Consider the following 17,909-nt stretch of genomic DNA (forward strand, 5'->3'; position numbering starts at 1 on the left):
TATTGATATGATTATGTGGTTTTTATTCTTCTGTCGGTTGATGTGATGGATTACATTAATTGATTTTCTGATGTTGAACCATCCTTGTGCTCCTGGGTCTGACTCCATTATTTTATGACTATCTCAAGGTGCTTAGTTTGTTTTTTGTTTTAGGTTATTCTTGGCCTATGGTCTTTTAGTTACCTAACATCTTTATTTCTTTTTCATATGAATTTCTGCTAAGCTTGTTCTATCCATTCTGTATTTATAGAGTTGATTTTTAAAACCCAAGTGTAGACGTTTACAGTAATGGATATTTTATTATTTGCCTCAGCTATCACTGCAAAAACTGATCTTTTTTTCATCTTATCAAGTATTTTAATACGTCCTCTGAAAATCAGCCTGCATACATCTTCGTGTTCAAGTCATTCATAAGAAACATCAACCTACTCGTTTGACACCAGAAGCCCTTCCCTTTTTAGTTTAAAATACTACTGACTAGAGGTTTTCCCTTTTTGTCAGCTGTTAATATTATGCTATGTGCATTTGTTTCTAGCCATTATTGTTCTAAAAACCTTAAAAAAAGAAAAGGTAGCCCTCCCTCGTGGCGCAGCGGGTGAAAGCACAGCACTAGGAAGCTAAAGCCACTTCCTCATGAGTTCAATTCCCGCCTGCCCCAGAGGTGACCACATGGCACGACAGACCTCTCCTGGCCCGCCTGCTGCTCCCCTCAGCAGTGTACTTCGTGATCCACCTGTTCTGCTCCCCACTCTGTCTCTGGTGAAGCCTCTCGCCACCCCTGAGCCTCTGGCCTGTACCCAGTTCTGTATGCACAAATAAATAAATCTTTAAGGAAAAAAAAAAAAAGTACCAGCTCTTGTTTCTAGATGTGTAATGCAAAAAAAAAAAAAAAGATATTTTGTTTTGTTTTGTTTTGTTATCTTTATTATTTGTGGCAAGCTTCACTGCACTCTGAGCTTCTGGTAACATTTCTACACGCCCACCCCCATTCCTCTGCAAACCTCCTCAGTCCCTTTTCTTTCATCCTTTGTCCAGACTCTCTAATCTGAGTTGATCATATCATTGGAAAGTTAAAATTGGGTTTTTCTTTTTGTTTTTGCATGTTGATTTGTTTATTTTAAGATGCTTCCCTCTTGTCTTCCTTACTAAAATTATATGCAAATGTATAGGTGGACATTATTCCTATATTCTCTGATCCCTTTGATTGAAGTGTTTTACTGTTAAGTGGCCAAAAACTATTATTTGTCTTTTCTCAGAACTTTAAAAGTCTGCATCCTACAGCTCAACAATATGTCTGCTTGTCCAGCCACATCGTGGTTTTCACATAAAACAACATTCTGTGCCTGATGCTGCCTGTTCTGATCCTTCCAGAATTGGCTGGGCAGAAATGGTTGTGCTATGTGATAGTTCATGAAGTGGCTGATGAAATTTGACTCAAGTTTTTTAAAGACAGCTTTGCTTAACTGCACTGAGCTCTCACCTCAAACCACAGTGCTTCCATTACTCGCATGCCTTTTTAGAAGTCTCCCAATGAAAAAATGCCAAATAGAGGTGATGAGCTCTGTTCCTACTAAAAACTAGATTTCTGTTTCAGATTATTTTTTGCTTCCATTGGGAAGAAAGCTCTATTTTTCTGATTCTTTTAACAGTGTGGGGAGTATAATAAATGTATGTAGAACACTCTTAAGATGACTGGTTTTAAGGACGCTCTTAGATGGACCGTCAAGGAGGAACTGATTCATGTGCTGCCAGGTTTCAGATTTATTTGCTGTAAATTGAAGAACCAAATATTCATTTCTTTTTTAAGTAGAGGGCAATAATTCAAGCTAATTACATAAAGGGAACAGTTGTAGCTGAAAATGGATGTTTAAGAAATAATGCTAATGAGGAATTTTCAAATATTGAAGACATTGGTACTTAAGAAAATGGAATGAACTTTTAAATTGCATAGCCTGTTCCTTTAGTGCAAATGTTAATGACATTGCTTCTTTATTTTTTTTTTAAAGATTTATTTATTTGTGCATACAGAACTGGGGTACAGGCCAGAGGCTCAGGGGTGGCGAGAGGCTTCACCAGAGACAGAGTGGGGAACAGAACAGGCAGATTGATGAAGTACACCGCTGAGGGGTGCAGCGGGCGGGTCAGGAGAGGTCTGCTGCGCCATGTGGTCACCTCCGGGGCAGGCGGGAATCGAACTCATGCGGAAGCGGCTTTAGATTCTCAGTGCTGTGCTTTAACCCCCTGCGCCACCAGGGAGGGCCCATTGCTTCTTTATTTTTACAGGTGGTGGTTAGCAAAAAATGAAATCTTTTTCTTGGTGACAGGTATACCAGAGAGGCAGGGGTTCGCTCCCTGGATCGGAAGTTTGGTGCCATTTGCCGAGCGGTGGCTGTGAAGGTGGCTGAAGGGCAGCACAAAGACGCCAAGCTGGACCGCACCGATGGGCCTGAGGGAGAAGGTCTGTGCCATGCGCTGAGGTCAGGGCTCAGCACTAGGAGAGAGTGGGAGTGGTCCCCAAAGCCTGGTGGGGGCCGGCTCGTGCTGCCGCTTCGTGTAGCCCAGAGCAAGTGATGACTTACTGTTCTAGAGTTTGTTGTGAGAAGCGCGCACTGCCATCACAGCACAGCGCTTCGGGAGGAGTAGCACTCAGCGCTTGAAGGATATAGTCAGTGTCTCCAGGTCGAGAATGAATAGTGGTGCGTCTGTTTGCATATTTTATGTTGGGGCTCAGCTATTGCTGTCCCCCCCCTTCTGGTCCAGACTGTTACAGCAATAGTGTGGAAAGTCAGCACAACAACAGAAAGTCCAAGTTGTCCAAGTACTGCCGGGGCAGATCTTTGAACTCTGGAATAGCTCCCTACGCAATCATTTGTTTTTCTTAATGGGTACAGTTAAAATATAACTTGAGTTATTTTTTTCTGTAAAAAAGTAATTGTGGAGGTGATAAACAGAAAGGCAAGGGGGGCGATTACTAGAAGTCATCCGACATGGGTGCCGGCCTAATACTGGTTAGGATGCTTTCAGCTCTGCAGGGGCAGGTCTTCACGTCGCGCTGCTGCAGGTACCAGAACACGCTCCAGTGACCCTGACTTCTCCACCATAAGGAGATGCATTTGATGTCCTGTCATTTCCAAAACTCTCTAGAAAAGAGTCTGATGAGATCTTTTTGAAGAACCATGACTTGTGACAGGCTTCGTGGAGCAGATGCTTCTTTTTTAACCCAGTGATCTTACAGTGGTGGTCCTGCAGGTAGACTTGGGCATCTCACTAGCTCTGCTGTGACTTCAGCCTTGCTCCTGTTGGGCCCACAGCTTACTGGCTCATTTTCTCCAAAGAGTAAATCTTTAATCATCTGTTGAATTAGGGCCCAGCCATGTCCTCACTCTGTGAAGTAGTAATGGAGATCTTAGGATCTCATTGTTTCTTCCCCAAACTTTAGGACTGTCTTCAGGCCTACTCCTTACCCATATTTTCAGAGGAGCCTCGAATCCCTGAGCCTTGGCAGGATTTAGAACTAGCGCTAGCCCTCTACCCACAGACAGCAGCGCGTCCACCTTCGCCCGCCTGTGTGAACGTGCCTCTCCTGATCCATCCACTTTGTTTTTCAAAATGTCAGCATCTCTTATCAGCTATTGTCTTCTTTCTCATTCTTTTTATTCTCTGGGGTTATACTTTTTTTCTGAATAGACATTTTAAGGGGTTCAGAAAGTTTGAAAAGGCTTTTTACTCTATAAATATTTAAAATTTTAAAATGAACATTTATAAGTATAAATACTTTTTTTTTTTTTTTAAGATTTATTTACTTATTATTATTTGTGCATACAGAACTGGGGTACAGGCCAGAGGCTCAGGGGCGGTGAGAGGCTTCACCAGAGACAGAGTGGGGAGCAGAACAGGCAGATCGACGAAGTACACTGCTGAGGGGAGCAGCGGGCGGGCCAGGAGAGGTCTGGCTCGCCATGTGGTCTCCTCTGGGGCAGGCGGCAGGTGGGAATCGAACTCATGCAGAAGTGGCTTCAGATTCTCAGTGCTATGCTTTAACCCGCTGCGCCACCAGGGAGGGCCAGTATACATACTTTTTAAAGAAAAATATTCTGATCACTATTTTAAAATATATGATTTTTTTTCCTATTTTTTAATTTTTTTATAATATAAAAGTTTATTTTTACATCATTTTTGTACATTTTTTTATCTCAATTGTAATCCCCGTGTGTTTCCCATCACCAATTACCCATGTGTCATCACCATAGTCCAGTGCACTTCCCTCCCCCCACCATTTTTGTACCCATTCCCCACTTCTCCCCATAAAATGTCTCTAGTATATGGCTGTTCATTATTCTTATTAAAAAATATGATTTTTTTAAATATTTTTTTTTATGCATACAGAACTGGGATACAAACCAGAGGTATGGTGGGTGAGAGGATTCACCAGAGTGGGTAGCCGAACAGATTAACTGAAATAAACTGCTGAGAGGAACAGTGAGCTGGTCAGGAGAGGTCTGCTGCGCCATGTGGGTCAGCTCCCTGGCGGGGGATGGAACTCATGTTACAGTGGCTTTGGAGAAATTTGTAGTGCTGTGCTTTAACCCATTGCGCCACTAGGGAAGACCCCCAAAACATGATTTTTGAAAAATAAAATTATTCTTGATTTCCTATTGGTTTAGGAGTATAGCCTTACACCTTGCTCAAATACCCTGAAGGGAGTTGAGAAGCCTGTCAGGACGGCGTCATTGGCTTGGCGGGCAGTGACAGTGGAGGGCCGACACAGGGCGCCCCTTTTCACACGTAGGGCCTAGGTCTCCTGGCTTCCACTTTATTCTTCACAACACCCCCCTTGTATTGTGCTTTCAAACAGCTGAGCCTGTGTCTTTTTGTTTTGTCTGTGGTACAATAGAAAGTCAGAGTGGAATGAGTTTATCTAGTTAACGCATTCTGAAAATTGCATTTGGGATTTAGATGGAAATTATAATAGGGATTTAATGTCAAAGGAAATGTTGTATAATTCTTTATGTTTATAGATACTTACATTAATGTGTTTCTAATAATACCTGTGATCCTATTTGCTATCTAAAGATAACCCAGAAACCTTCAGTAACTTGTTTAAACAGCTTGTGAATGGAATGAGAGCATGGAATGTTGAGGAAACATTAATTTGGGTTTTTTTAATCCATGATTTACAAAACAAATAATAACGTAGCTAAGCAGATTTATGTAGTTAAGATACATCTCTTGGACATCCAGATGAGTAAATGCCTAGGATGATAACTAGGTTAAGCCTCTTGTGATTGATTTTGTTTGTGGTTTTTATAAAAGTTGTGAGAGTTCTAAGATGGTTATCATATTGTAAGATATTAGATATAATGAGTTACTGTAAATGGCTCCAAATTTTAGTGAGGTGATTATAAGGTTTCCTGACTTGCTGTTTATGGTCTCAACTGAGCCAAAAGAAAATTTCTACAAAAAAAAGTCTATATTAAATTTTCAGAGTTCAAATGGCTAGCAACGGAAAGTTTCTCATTAAGAAATAAATTATTTAAAATTAGAGTATAAAATAAAAGTTGATTCAAGTAATGCAATAAGGGAGTTATTTTGAATGTTAAAAAATGTTGCTGTTCATGGAATTACTGCCAGGAAGAAAAGTAATTTCAGGCCACAAGATTCAAAACAAGCAGAAACCTCCAGCATGTTGGACAAACTTTCTGGAGCAGGCCCAGAAACGCTGGTCTGTAAACAAGATCTTTATATCTGTGAGGTCCTAACTAATTCCTTAAGCAGAGTAAATATTAACAGAGATTAAAAGGCAGGTGAAATTTAGTAGCCGATCCCTTTAAGAGGAGTCATTGATGTTACCTATAAAGTATATGGGAATTATTTTATAAAAAGCAGCACTGCCTGTGTTTCTGTATGTTGCTGATGTGCTCTGAATTGCCCTTGTCCATTCTGAGATACTAGTTGAGTTGAGAGATAAAAGTTTGTGACAGTTGTGCTTTTTTCTTTCTTTTTTTTTTTTAAGATTAGACCATAGTTTGTTGAGAGCCTGCTCTGCCCTTGAGTCTCTAGGTAAACTTTTTTGCTTGAAGATCCTGCGTGCTAGCCCCAGGAAGGGGGTCTGGGCGGGGGGAGGGGGGCGCTGCCAGCGTACAGCTCCATGAGGCTGTGCTGCCTCCTCATACCACAGGAAAACGGGCAGATTGGGCTCCTGTGAGATCTAGGGCTGCTCAGAGAGACCTGCTGCAGCCAGCTGCCCTTGTCCTGTATGTTTGGCCCAGTCCTGGCTGTCACAGTGAGGTCGCCAAAGAGGTCAAAGCAATCACCCTGGGTCTGAAAGAACTTTCCATCTCCGGCAGGTCTGCCATATGCGTGCAGCAGCTACATGAAGGTAAGACTAGGAAGCAGTCTTGTGCGTGACAGTACTTTGTACCTCTTTTCAGTGAGACTGTAAAGATTAATATTGCTACGGGGGACTGAGATGATGTTCAAGCTCTGTCCCATCTCACTCTCATAGGAATTCTGCAGTAAGAGCTCAGTCAAGTTCAGGTACTAGGGCTATTCCTGGCAGTAGAGCTTCATCAGGCAGTGGACACATCATTCCAGAAGCACAGCATCACTGATGGCATCCAAACCTTTGCTCCGTCTCTGAGAGCAGCAGGGTAGCTGCATGATGATCCATGACACCTGACACCAGGGAGAAAGCCTGGATCCGCACCACAGGCCTGGCTCCAGCCAGGCCGGGGAGGCTGTCACAGTCCTGCTTCCTCGGCTCACCAGTTTCTGGAGCGCTGTCAGCACCATCAAATGGCCATGGTACTGGTCTCCAATTGCGTGACCTCCAGGGTAACCTTGAGTCTCACCTTACGTCCCTGCCTCTGGGTGCCTCTGTCAGCACCTTGGCAGAATGTAGAAGGATCATGAAGTCCTGGTTTTCCTGGCCTAAACTTCCAGTTTCTTGTCTCTATTCATTCTGAGAGAGGAGTAATCTCTTCTGGATGTCAGTTCTCTAGTCTGCCTGTTTGCCTGCTTTCAGCCAAGGACATGAATGTTCCATGAGTTCAGTTTTGTGCTTGGGTGTGTGTCTGTAAAAAGTGAGACAAATGTCCATTGTTAAATACAGCTTAATGTCTAGCAAGAGTTTTCTTCCAAAGTTACCCTCAGCAAACAAGGATTTTTATTATAATTAGTCCTGCAGTATCTTAGAAGATGGAATACTCTGAATAGTTATAAAGTAGTTATTAGAGAAGCTGTATTAAGTCTGATGCACTTTATGGTGTTCAGTTTCTTCTTTTTCTGATAGGTAGAAGCCACTGAAAAATTGCTTAGAAAGAGACCAAATGAGCAGTTACTCCTAAGGTGTGCGAGGCATCATTATAAGTAAGCTTTTTAAATATCATTTGAAGAAGTACCAAAGTGATTGCTACGCAGATCCTAGATAATACACTTATGGGAAAAAATAATTAAAATAACACACTTATGGTGAATTAATACGGACATTGGACCTGGGACGTTATTTATGACAGCATCCTAAATAATAATGATAATCTTGGTAATCTGGCAATGCAAGTTCTCTAGTTTTATTATTCAAAATTGCTTTTGCTTTTGTAGGTCCTTCAAATATCCATATAAATTTTAAGAGTCAGCTTTTCAATTTCTACAAATAAATGAGGCCTGATTAATTTGGTTGTGAGTGTATTGAATCTGATTCAGCTGACAAGTAAATAAGTATAAATTTTCAGTAGCATATTTTTTCTTAAGATGTATTCCCAGTTATTTAATCTTTGTGTGTATATGAGTGTCTCTCACTATGGATGGTATTTTTATTTTCTGGTTTTTCTTTCTATTTTGAAATACTATATTAATCTGTATCCAACAGATTTGCCACATTGACTTTTTAGTTCTAACTGTAGATTCTTTTGGGTTTTCTATAGCCACCATCAGTTTTCATAAATGTAAATAATGTCCATTTTTCTTCTTTCTTTCTGATCATTATGCCTTCATTTAATTTCCTCCAAGGAGCACTAGCTTGAATTTCCAGGAAAACATTGAAAAGAAATAGTGGTAACAGAGTGGGTAAAACAAGGGCATGAAGAACTCGCCAGCTACAGACAGAGCCTTTGTTTAGGCCTGTGGGTCACCATTCTCTGCCTGCTTGACTAGTAAAGAAATCTCAGCTCAGTGGGATTCTCAGCAGCGGCCTTGTTGGACTCGAATTTGACTCCTAAGTCCCTTCACACATTCCCCCAGTAAACGTCATGCCTTGCCCGTTTGCCTGTTATTAGCCACATCTTTATAAACTTGCTTGTCTTGCAGCGCGTGGGAAAATAAATTAGAAAAAAGGCCAGGTGGTTGCGTAGGATGACTCGTAAGCAGTATGATTTGATGTCAGTAAAACCTGCCTTGCACACCCTCCGACCCCAAGATTACTGTCAAATTGTCACTCAGATGAAGTTTTGGCTCGGGGAGGACCTGCTTCCAGGCTTACTTACCTGCGCATTAGCAGCCCTGTTCATTGTGGACTGTTGGCCTGAGTCTGTAGTTTCTCCTCTTAGGCCTTCCCCTAGGCTCGGGACATGGCCTCTGCCTTTTTCCAGGGAGACTGATATGTGAACGGGAGAAACAGGACTGAGAGGCCAAGACAGAGCTATGCTCTTAACTAATTATTTTTCTGCCATACTCTGGCTCACACAGGGCCAACCCTGGACAGATGACTGGCACTGCACGGGTATGTATAGCAGGTGCCTGGCAGGACCACCAGGGACCATCTCTAAAGGCCCACTCATGCCCCATGTATGATGACCAAAAAAATTTTGTTTGCATGTTTTAAAGAACACACATTTCTACTTTACTCCACTTCTGAGCACTGAAAGTTCGTTTAGAATTCTAAAGAAAGCCTATGGTTGAGGTGTTAATAAGGTGAAATTTTTGTGCTGCAAAAACAGTTAAGAGTGGACATACTACTCCAGTGGATGAGCCTTCAAGGAAGAAAATGGCTAATTAGAACTGCAAATAAGTGGATAATTCTTTGGCAACAATTAGAACAATCTTATTTATAAGTTTCTGAAGTGAATTTTGTTAGTGTTCTTGGTTTTGGACATAAAAACTTTTTTAGTTCTTAATGAAGCAAAGATAATTGAGTAGTTTCCTTTTAGCTGGTTCCAGTTACGTATAAATGTCCTCAAACATTTACACCTATTCTGTGATCTTCCTATCTGGCTAGAGTTAGGACAGAAAAGAGAGGTTGTGTGTGTGTGTATACATACCTGCCTCTGAACCCGAAACCACAGGCCAGAGGCTTTTGCTGTTTATTTTGGATTTTTCTAACAATCAGAAGTCAGATTTTTAGTTTCTGAAGAAAAGCCTGCTTCTTCTGATAAGAACACAGTGTGATCTTTGAACACAGTGTGACAAGTAACAGTTTTATTGTGGGGGCTAAATTAAGGTGGCCTGCATATTCCTAGTCTTTAAAAAATGTTGGAGCAGTACGGCTTTGAAAATTTCTGCTTATTCTTATATGAGCTTACTAAATGAAGCTACAACATTTGATTATTAGAAAGATTTTTCTAAGCCAACATTGAAGCTTGTGCTGTTGAATATCTGTCAGGCTTGAGCTGACTTCTAAACAGGTTTCATAGATACAGCTCAAAAGTTTGAATTCAGTTTTGTGTTTGAGACTTAAACTATTGATTCATCTGTTCATGTTTGCCTTCTCTTTGTGTTAGTCAGAACTAAGGTTAACTGTTGAGAATTTTACTTTCAAGGCACCTGGCTTTCTGGTTCTAAAGCTTTGGGGTGTGTAGACTTCTGTTACAGCTCAGTGGATTTTGCAAGCCAAAAATTAAGTCTAAGCTCTCCTCGTGGCGCAGCAGGTTAAAGCACAGCACTAAGGAGCTAAAGCCACTTCAGCATGAGTTCGACTCCCGCCGGCCCCTGAGGTGACCCACATGGCGCGGCAGACCTCTCCTGACCCGCCCGGTGCTCCCCTCAGCAGTGGACTTCAGTAGACTTGCCTGTTCTACCCTCATTCAGTTTCTACACCTTTGCCCTACACCCCAGTTTTTGTATGCATAAATAAATAAAATTAATCTTTTAAAAAGAAAAATACTGCCTTGGCCCTCCCTGGTGGCACAGTGGGTTAAAGCACTGCACTAAGAAGCGAAAGCCACTTCCGCATGAGTTCTATCCCCACCCTCCCTGGAGGTGACCCACATGGCACGGCAGACCTCTCCTGACCCGCCCGCTGCTCCCCTCAGCAGTGTACTTCGTCAGTCAGCCTGTTCTGCTCCCTAATCTGTCTCTGGTGAAGCTTCTCATCACCCCTGCACCTCTGGCCTGTTATCCCAGTTATGTGTGCATAAATAAATCTTTGGGGAAAAAAATTTAGAGATTACAACATTCTATGCTGAATCCTTTGCTTTTGTAAGGGTGTTAGGTAGCTTGTTGTCCAAGCATCTAGAATCCAGTGGTTGAGGTGAAAATGCCATGTCGGCACACACTGCCAGGATCATGAAGATAGACTGAGTACTCTTTTCTGACATTTACACTGATGCACTCATTGTTTCTTCCTCAGTATTGGCCTGCTTTAAGAGATTTACTTGTCTGTATATACCACATGGAACTGCGTGCAAGGGAAATCCGTACTTGCGAATGATAGGAGTCAAGCGTTTGTTAGTTACTCTGTCTTTGGCCAGGAAAATCTAGTATTGTCAAAAAGGGTCATTGTTCCCTTTAATGAATCATACCATAAGTTGTCGATACCTCTGGGTATCATTGTTATTCTCTCAAAACCATCCTTTTAAGTTACAGGATATTAAATAGCATGTTTGGTTTGTTTGTTTGTTTTTTTAATATTGCAAATGAGCTCTACATTTTAATTTCCAAATTATTCTCCAAGGTTTTTTTGTTTGTTTATTTTATTTTTCAAACAGGAAATGAAAGCTATTTATGCGGAAGACCCTCTGAGAGACAGAGGTGCAAGCTCCCGTGCCTGGTGCCATTGGGTCCTCTCTTGGGCCCTTCTGTAATACCGATTCATTTGACTAGTGAGTCAGCTTATGTTGACCGAATTCCAGGCTCCAGCTTGCATTCTGGGAAGCAGATGAAAGACAACTCCTCGCTAACTTGTAGACTGCTTGGGGAAATCGCTAGATAAACAAGTAATTTTTAGATGTGGAGCAAATGCTGGTTTACAAAGTAGGGTGGAGACACTGAACAGATACTGCAGCTATTTAGTTTACCAGAGGTATTGTGGCTTTTTAAAATTGCTTTTCGTTAATTAAGACCATTTATTAATATATGGCCACATGTTTACATCTCAGAATGCATTTGAGTGGATAAATAGACGGAAAGATAGTATTCCGATTCTTTTTTGGATCTTTGTGTTCACGAATGGGTAGCACTACTGAAACTGAGAAGTGTTTCACAACAGTTTCCTCCTATATCTCAATAGTTATGTCGAAATGATAAGTGGGTAAGCATGAAGGAAAAGTATTTGGCAATGTGAAGAGGCTGTACCTGGTATTGCCCCCAGAATACTGAAGAAAATGCTGGTAGAAAGGATTTTAAAAATGTTATTGCTTACTTAACATGGTTTTTCTGGGTGTTTGAGCTAGACTTCTCCTTTACAGCTAGTTCCTCTAAAAACAGATTGAACTATGCAGGCACAAATGCCTTGGCGACGCTGGTCAGTAACTGGAATCTCAGTTGCATTTAGCTTATTTCCGCTGGCTTGGAGCTTGGTTTTCTGCAAAAGATTAACCTGAAACTGACAGCACAGAGTATACAGTTGGAAATAGCCTAGCTGTTCTGATTTGTTTTTAAGATACTTTTTTTTCCATCTCTACCTTCCCAAGGAAAGGCTCTCAGATGCTTTGTATCTGTGGTCAGTTTAGCTTTGAGGCACATACTTCTACTATCTGGTTAAAAATAGCAAAGCCATTTATAATCTCAGCCTCTCATAACTCTCTTTAAAGCAGACTCGGTTTTAAAAAGCTTAGTTGTTTTTATACTGCAGCCATACAGATCTTCCTCTTCACACCGTAGTGGTATCTGTGGCTACTACACAAGCCATGCATGCAGGTCCAGTTCAGCAACTAATCTGCACATTTCATTTGTTCCGATTTCAAAAAATCAGAAGACTGAGTGTGTTGGGCTTTCAAGGAAAAAATGTAATTGTTCAGTCATACTTTTGCTTTTACTGATTCTAATTGTGTTTACTTGACAGACTCTATGTAAAATTTTGATAATTTTTAGCATAACATAGTAATGACTATTGTGACTTGTCATTTATTCATAGATATTAAGATTTAAGAATTAAATAATCCAAATTTACATCAGTTCCTAGGCCGTAATTGAGTATCTGTGATGAAGCTCTACGATGCATTTGTATGGAGAGATGATAGTTCATCTGTTCTGACTTTTGTTTTATGAGTGAGGATTTGGGGTCCAATTTCTTACCCAAGATTGTGCTCCATAAATGTTGGTTGAGTTATGGTCTTGGTAGTAGTTCTCCTTCAGTGTAAATTGTATTCCAGAAAAATGGGAGTTATGACTAGACAGGCAATTTAGAATTTTATTGTGGTGGATCTTGAATAAAACTCGTAGAAGATAACAATTTGCTTAATCCTTAGTGAAAAACTAGTAAAGATGTTTAAATCTAGAAATGATACAATTAGAGAATGCTTTGGAAAGATTCATTTTAAGTGGTGAATAAGATAGTTAGAAAACTATATAGAAAAGCCAAGTTAGTAGTCTATTGTGATCATTCAAGCAGAAAGAATAATTGTCATTTATAAAATTTCTGCTGGGGGTGACAGTATTCTGAACATTTTACATCGTTTTTCCTTATTTAATCTTCCAATGACCTTCATAAATTTGGTATTTTTTAGGGCCATTTTATAGATGAGTAAAGTAAGGCGCAGAAGATTAAATAATTTTGCCAAAATTGAGAACTAGTAAACGTCAGAATCAAGATTCTGACATTGGCAGACTACTCCAAGTCTAGATTCAGTGACCATGCTGTGCTTTCCTCATTCTTCTGTAGTCTGTTACAACTTGAAGCTTAGGTACTCTTTCTCTTAGGTGAGGAAATGGAGACTTAAAAAAATTAAGGAAATGACCACTCCAAAATCTAAATTAAGAAAACAATTTATATTAACAGTAGCATCTAAAAGAATTAAATATTTGAAACTAAATCTCACCAGTCAGTTGGACTTAACAAGGATGCCAGAGCTGACCAGTGGGGAAAGTCTTCTCAACACGTTGCTGGGAAAACTGGATTATACACCTGCGAAAGAATGAAGTTGGACCCTTATCTTAGACCATATACAAATTAACTAAAATTGGTCAGTGACCTAAATTTAAGAGTTGAAATAACTCAAGTCATCAAAGAACTTGAAGAACTTTAATAGTCATTTCTCCAAAGAAGATAGACAAATGACCGATAAATACATGAGAGGCTGCAAATGAAAACCTCATACCAAATGAGGTTGTAATAAGATAACTATGAAGCTCTAAGAATAAAACATTGGAGGAAATCTTCATGACATTAGGTTTCATGGATATGATACCAAAAGCAGAGGCAACAAAGAAAGCTAGATAATTTGGACTTGATCAAAATTAAAAATTTGTGCATTATAAGACACTAAAAAAAGTGAAAAAGACATCATACAAAATAGCAAAATATATTTACAACCCATATCATATCATATCATATCATATCATATCAGAATATATGAACCATTTTTAAAATTCAGCCCAACAGAGAGACATAATTCAAAAGTTGACAAAGAAGTTGAAGAATTTGAATAGTCATTTCTCCAAAGAAGACAGACAAGTGACTGATAAATAAATGGAGGCTGATATGAAAACCACAGTGAGATATTCATATCGAATATGGTTTAATAAAATAAAAGAAAATGGGCATTAGTGACAATGTAGAAAAACTGGAACCCTGATACATTGCTGGTGGAAGCAACTGCTTTCATCCATTCTTCAAAAAAGTTAAACAGAATAGCACATAATCCAGCAATTCGCCTCCTACAGATTCAAAAAAAATCTACAAAAAATTGAAAACAGGGACTCAGACAGATACCATTACTCACAATAGCCCGTGTTTTCTATCAACAGATGAATAAAGATGATATAATGTGTATGGTGGAATTATTTGGCCATAAAAATAGTTGATACATATATAGCACAATATGGCTGAGCCTAGAAAACATAGTGCTAAGTGATAAAGACATAGTGTAATTCCAATTAATATAAATTAGCCAATTAATAGCGAAAGAAAGGTAGAATAAAGGTTACCAAGAAGAGCAGGGTGGGAAGAATGGGGAGTTATGATTTAATGGGCACAGCTGAAAAGATGATAAAATTTTGGGTGTATGTAGTGGTAATGGTTATAGCAACATTGTGAATGTATTTAATACCACTGAATTGTACACTTACATTACAAAAGACACTTTTGAAAAAATGAAGGTAATTTCCCAGAGACACATGGCTTGTAAGTAATAGAGTTGGACCATATGACTCAGTCATCTGACTCCAGGGTCTCTTCTACCACTGCTGAATATTTCTGATATCTATCCAGAAACACAGTTACTGGCAATGGGAAGTTTTTAATGTTTTTGTGTATAAAGCACTTTGATATATTTGTGAGGCCCTATGATTTTTAGTATAACCATGTCCACTACTCTTCAAGGCTGAGTAGGCCCCCCAGAAGATCTGTCACTCTTTAGAAACAAGTGCTTTTGTACACTTGGAGTAAGAACTTGTGAGACTTAGAAGTCTCTAAAATTTTATTCAAAATGTGTAATTCAGTACCTCTCATTTATAGTTAGTAAGGCTTTAGTCATTATTAAATTCTCCCAGTAACTCTGTGAGGATGCTGTAACTGTTCGAAAAACTAGATAACCAGAAAGGTAACTTTTTTTAAGATCACATGGGAAACCAAAGCCAGGATTGGAGATTTATTTATTGACTACTTCATCATGTCATCTGATCTCATTACTCAGAGAATAACATTAATGTGAATGTTTTAGACTATATTATTTCATTAGTTCTCATAAGGTATTCATACGAAGTTATGTTAGTAAAAATCATACCATGTGAAGTTTCATACCTTCCTTCTCCCCCAGTTTTGTTTTAAAACAGATGTTTTATACTACTTAAAAAATACTCGGAAATAAACTATTATAAAAAAAATACTTGGGAAACAATTTCAGTGACTGTAATACTTAGCCATGGTGCTAATGTTGAGTACTTATTTTGGATCTAATTTTTGCTATTACAGAAAGAGTTGCCGTCTAGTGCATAAAGTGCTGTCCACACTTGGGGATAAGTTGCTCCAAAAAAGCCCTGGAATCTGTGATTGCGATTATCGATCTGGCTTTCCTGAAAGATTGGGCCAACTGTCTTTCCCTCAGTAACACTATTTGAGAAGATAACATTTGTTTAACATTGTTCTTTCTCATTTCTTAAATGTCTTTATTAATTATTTGGTGACCAGAAAATGCCACCTTGCCTCTATAATTTAAACTTTTACACTTCATTGTGAAAGCATCATTTTTTTTTTTTCCCATGTGACAGTTATTTAACAACCAGTGTTTGGAATATATCAGGGGTGGGGGATGTTCTGATTTTGTTTTTGCTTGACAACCAGTGATTTTGGGCCAAGGAAAGGGTGGAGACAAAAGAAATGGGAAAGCCCAGTGGGAAGGACTTGAGGGGCAGGGGTCATGTTCTGTTAAGAGGTTGAGCTTTATTGGCCTTTTCTTACTTTAAGCCCATCTTGCTTGAATGTTGTGAGCTGGGGCAAGGCCAGAAGTGAATTCTGACTCTCTCTTTCCTTAGTTTTGATCTCTTTTCAGAAGTTGTGCATAGGATTCAGAAGGTTTAGTGAGCCTTGAGCTTCATTCCTTGAATGGCCTCTTTGTAAGAGGGTATTTTGCTTGATGTTCACTTGTTTTAATGAGAAATTAAAGTATGTGTTTTTTTTTTAAAGATTTATTTATTTATTTGTGCATACAGAACTGGGGTACAGGCCAGAGGCTTCACCAGAAACAGAGTGGGGAACAGAACAGGCAGATCGACGGAGTACACTGCTGAGGGGAGCAGCGGGCGGGTCAGGAGAGGTCTGCCATGCCGTGTGGTCTCCTCCTGGGCAGGCAGGGATCGAACTCATGCGGAAGTAGCTTAAGCTTCTTAGTGCAGTGCTTTAACCCGCTGGGCCACCAGGGAGGGCCCTAGGGTCAGTCTTTTATGTTACAAGGCCAAATTGCATTAGAAATAGCCATGCAGGCTCCGGTCCTTCCATGCTCAAAGCATTCCCTTCACTATCCCACCTGCACAGGGGTCCAGAGGCCTATTGCATCGGTTACTTAATTGTAGATTAGCTTTCATATTGCAGCCTGACTTCCTCCTATGGAGGTGAAATCCAGGCTGGCAGTAGTAATTAGATCTCCAAAAAGCCCATCACAAAGCACGCAGGCTAGAGACACTCCTCAGAGCCTTTTCTGTGGAGGGCCTGAAGCTTCAGAGACCTTCATTTTTAGGGTACAGCACACAAGCTGATTGCGCTTTTCCTTCTGGGCATTTGTTTTAATTAAGCAGTCACACTGTTCTGCCGAGAGCTGCTTGCAGCTACCCTGGTTACTTGAGTCCCTTTCCTCCTTGGTCACTGATACTGCTTAGATATGCTATAAATAATAGCAGCAGAAAACCACCCGTTTCTGTGAACAGCCGAGTGGCTTACTAAATTGCTAGATTTTGTGAAACAGGGAAGTGCATGCCATGAGAAGTTCGACCATGGAAGGCTTCCTAGACTCTGGTTGACCCAAATTTTGAAAGCCTGACAGGACATTGCAGAGATGAGGTGACGAGAGAATTGTCCGTACTCCAGGCTGCACAGAGCCGTGCACCGCCCTCTCAGGACTCCCGCAGAGACATAAGGAGAGATTCAGGAATTCTGCATTGTGTCAGGTAGCCAACAAGAAGCAGAAAATAGGAACGGCTGACTGTATTTTCTCCTGTGTCGCTGATTCAGTCTTGAACAGGAGCCCAGCAGGACCCAGCAGGAGAGTCAGACAGCTGCACTCTTCCCCTGAAGGTTACAGCAGAGCTGCATCCACGTGGGTGATTCCGACACCCCAGGATGTCTCCAATTACCTGTAGAGTCTAAAACCAGGGGCTAGTGGTACTGAACATAGTCATCATTTTTTAAAGGAAAGGAGTGAAAAATTATTTTAATGAGGTATCAGAGTGGAAGAATCCTAGAAAAACTGAATTATGTCTAGATGCACAGTACTAGGCAAATGTATAATGTATGTTGCATTTTAATATACACATAATCATCTAAAGGTATCTGTAGAAAAGATGAAAGCTGTTGTAAAGCACTTCATCAGATAGTGTGAGGATGAGAACTGTGACAAAGCTAAAAGAAAAGACTAGGAGTGGGAATGAATAGAGCCAGATGCTTCCTGTGTTTGTAAACCTATACTCATGCGAAGTTTCTGGCTACAGACTTCAAGAACACTGTTCTTTACTCAGACTGGAATTACCAATTACATGCCCCTCTCCCTGCGTGTAGGAGTCAGCCAAGCAGGGCTCTTAGGTGGGTGAGGAAATAGCTGGTTAGGTGGGGCTACCAGCTTTTATGTTCTCTAACCCTGCCTCTATTAATTCATGTTTGTTTCCATCGGAAATAATGAACTTGGAGTGGAGCTTTGTGTTAATTAAAAGGCGTTATTTATATTCTGTTATTTCCCTTTTTTTTTAAGATTTATATATTTATTTAGGCATACAGATGGGGGTACAGGGTGCATGGGTGCAGGGGTGGTGAGAGGACTCACCAGAGACAGAGTGGGGAGCAGAACAGGCAGATTGATGAAGTACACTGCTGAGGGGAGCAGCGGGCGGGT

The 17,909-nt window shown here is 40.3% G+C and overlaps 1 protein-coding gene across 1 annotated transcript in view; it reads left to right on the forward strand.

Moving 5' to 3' along the window:
• LONP2 (lon peptidase 2, peroxisomal) overlaps window positions 1-17,909 on the forward strand; it is a 74,865-nt gene that overhangs the window by 43,534 nt on the left and 13,422 nt on the right. The window contains exon 11 of the mRNA XM_004690320.2: window positions 2,325-2,458. Coding sequence (XP_004690377.1) covers window positions 2,325-2,458 — 134 coding nt within the window. The remainder of the gene's footprint in view (window positions 1-2,324; window positions 2,459-17,909) is intronic.

This window comes from Condylura cristata, unplaced genomic scaffold (assembly GCF_000260355.1).
Source record: "Condylura cristata isolate star-nosed mole 26May11 unplaced genomic scaffold, ConCri1.0 scaffold00028, whole genome shotgun sequence".
NCBI lineage: Eukaryota > Metazoa > Chordata > Mammalia > Eulipotyphla > Talpidae > Condylura > Condylura cristata.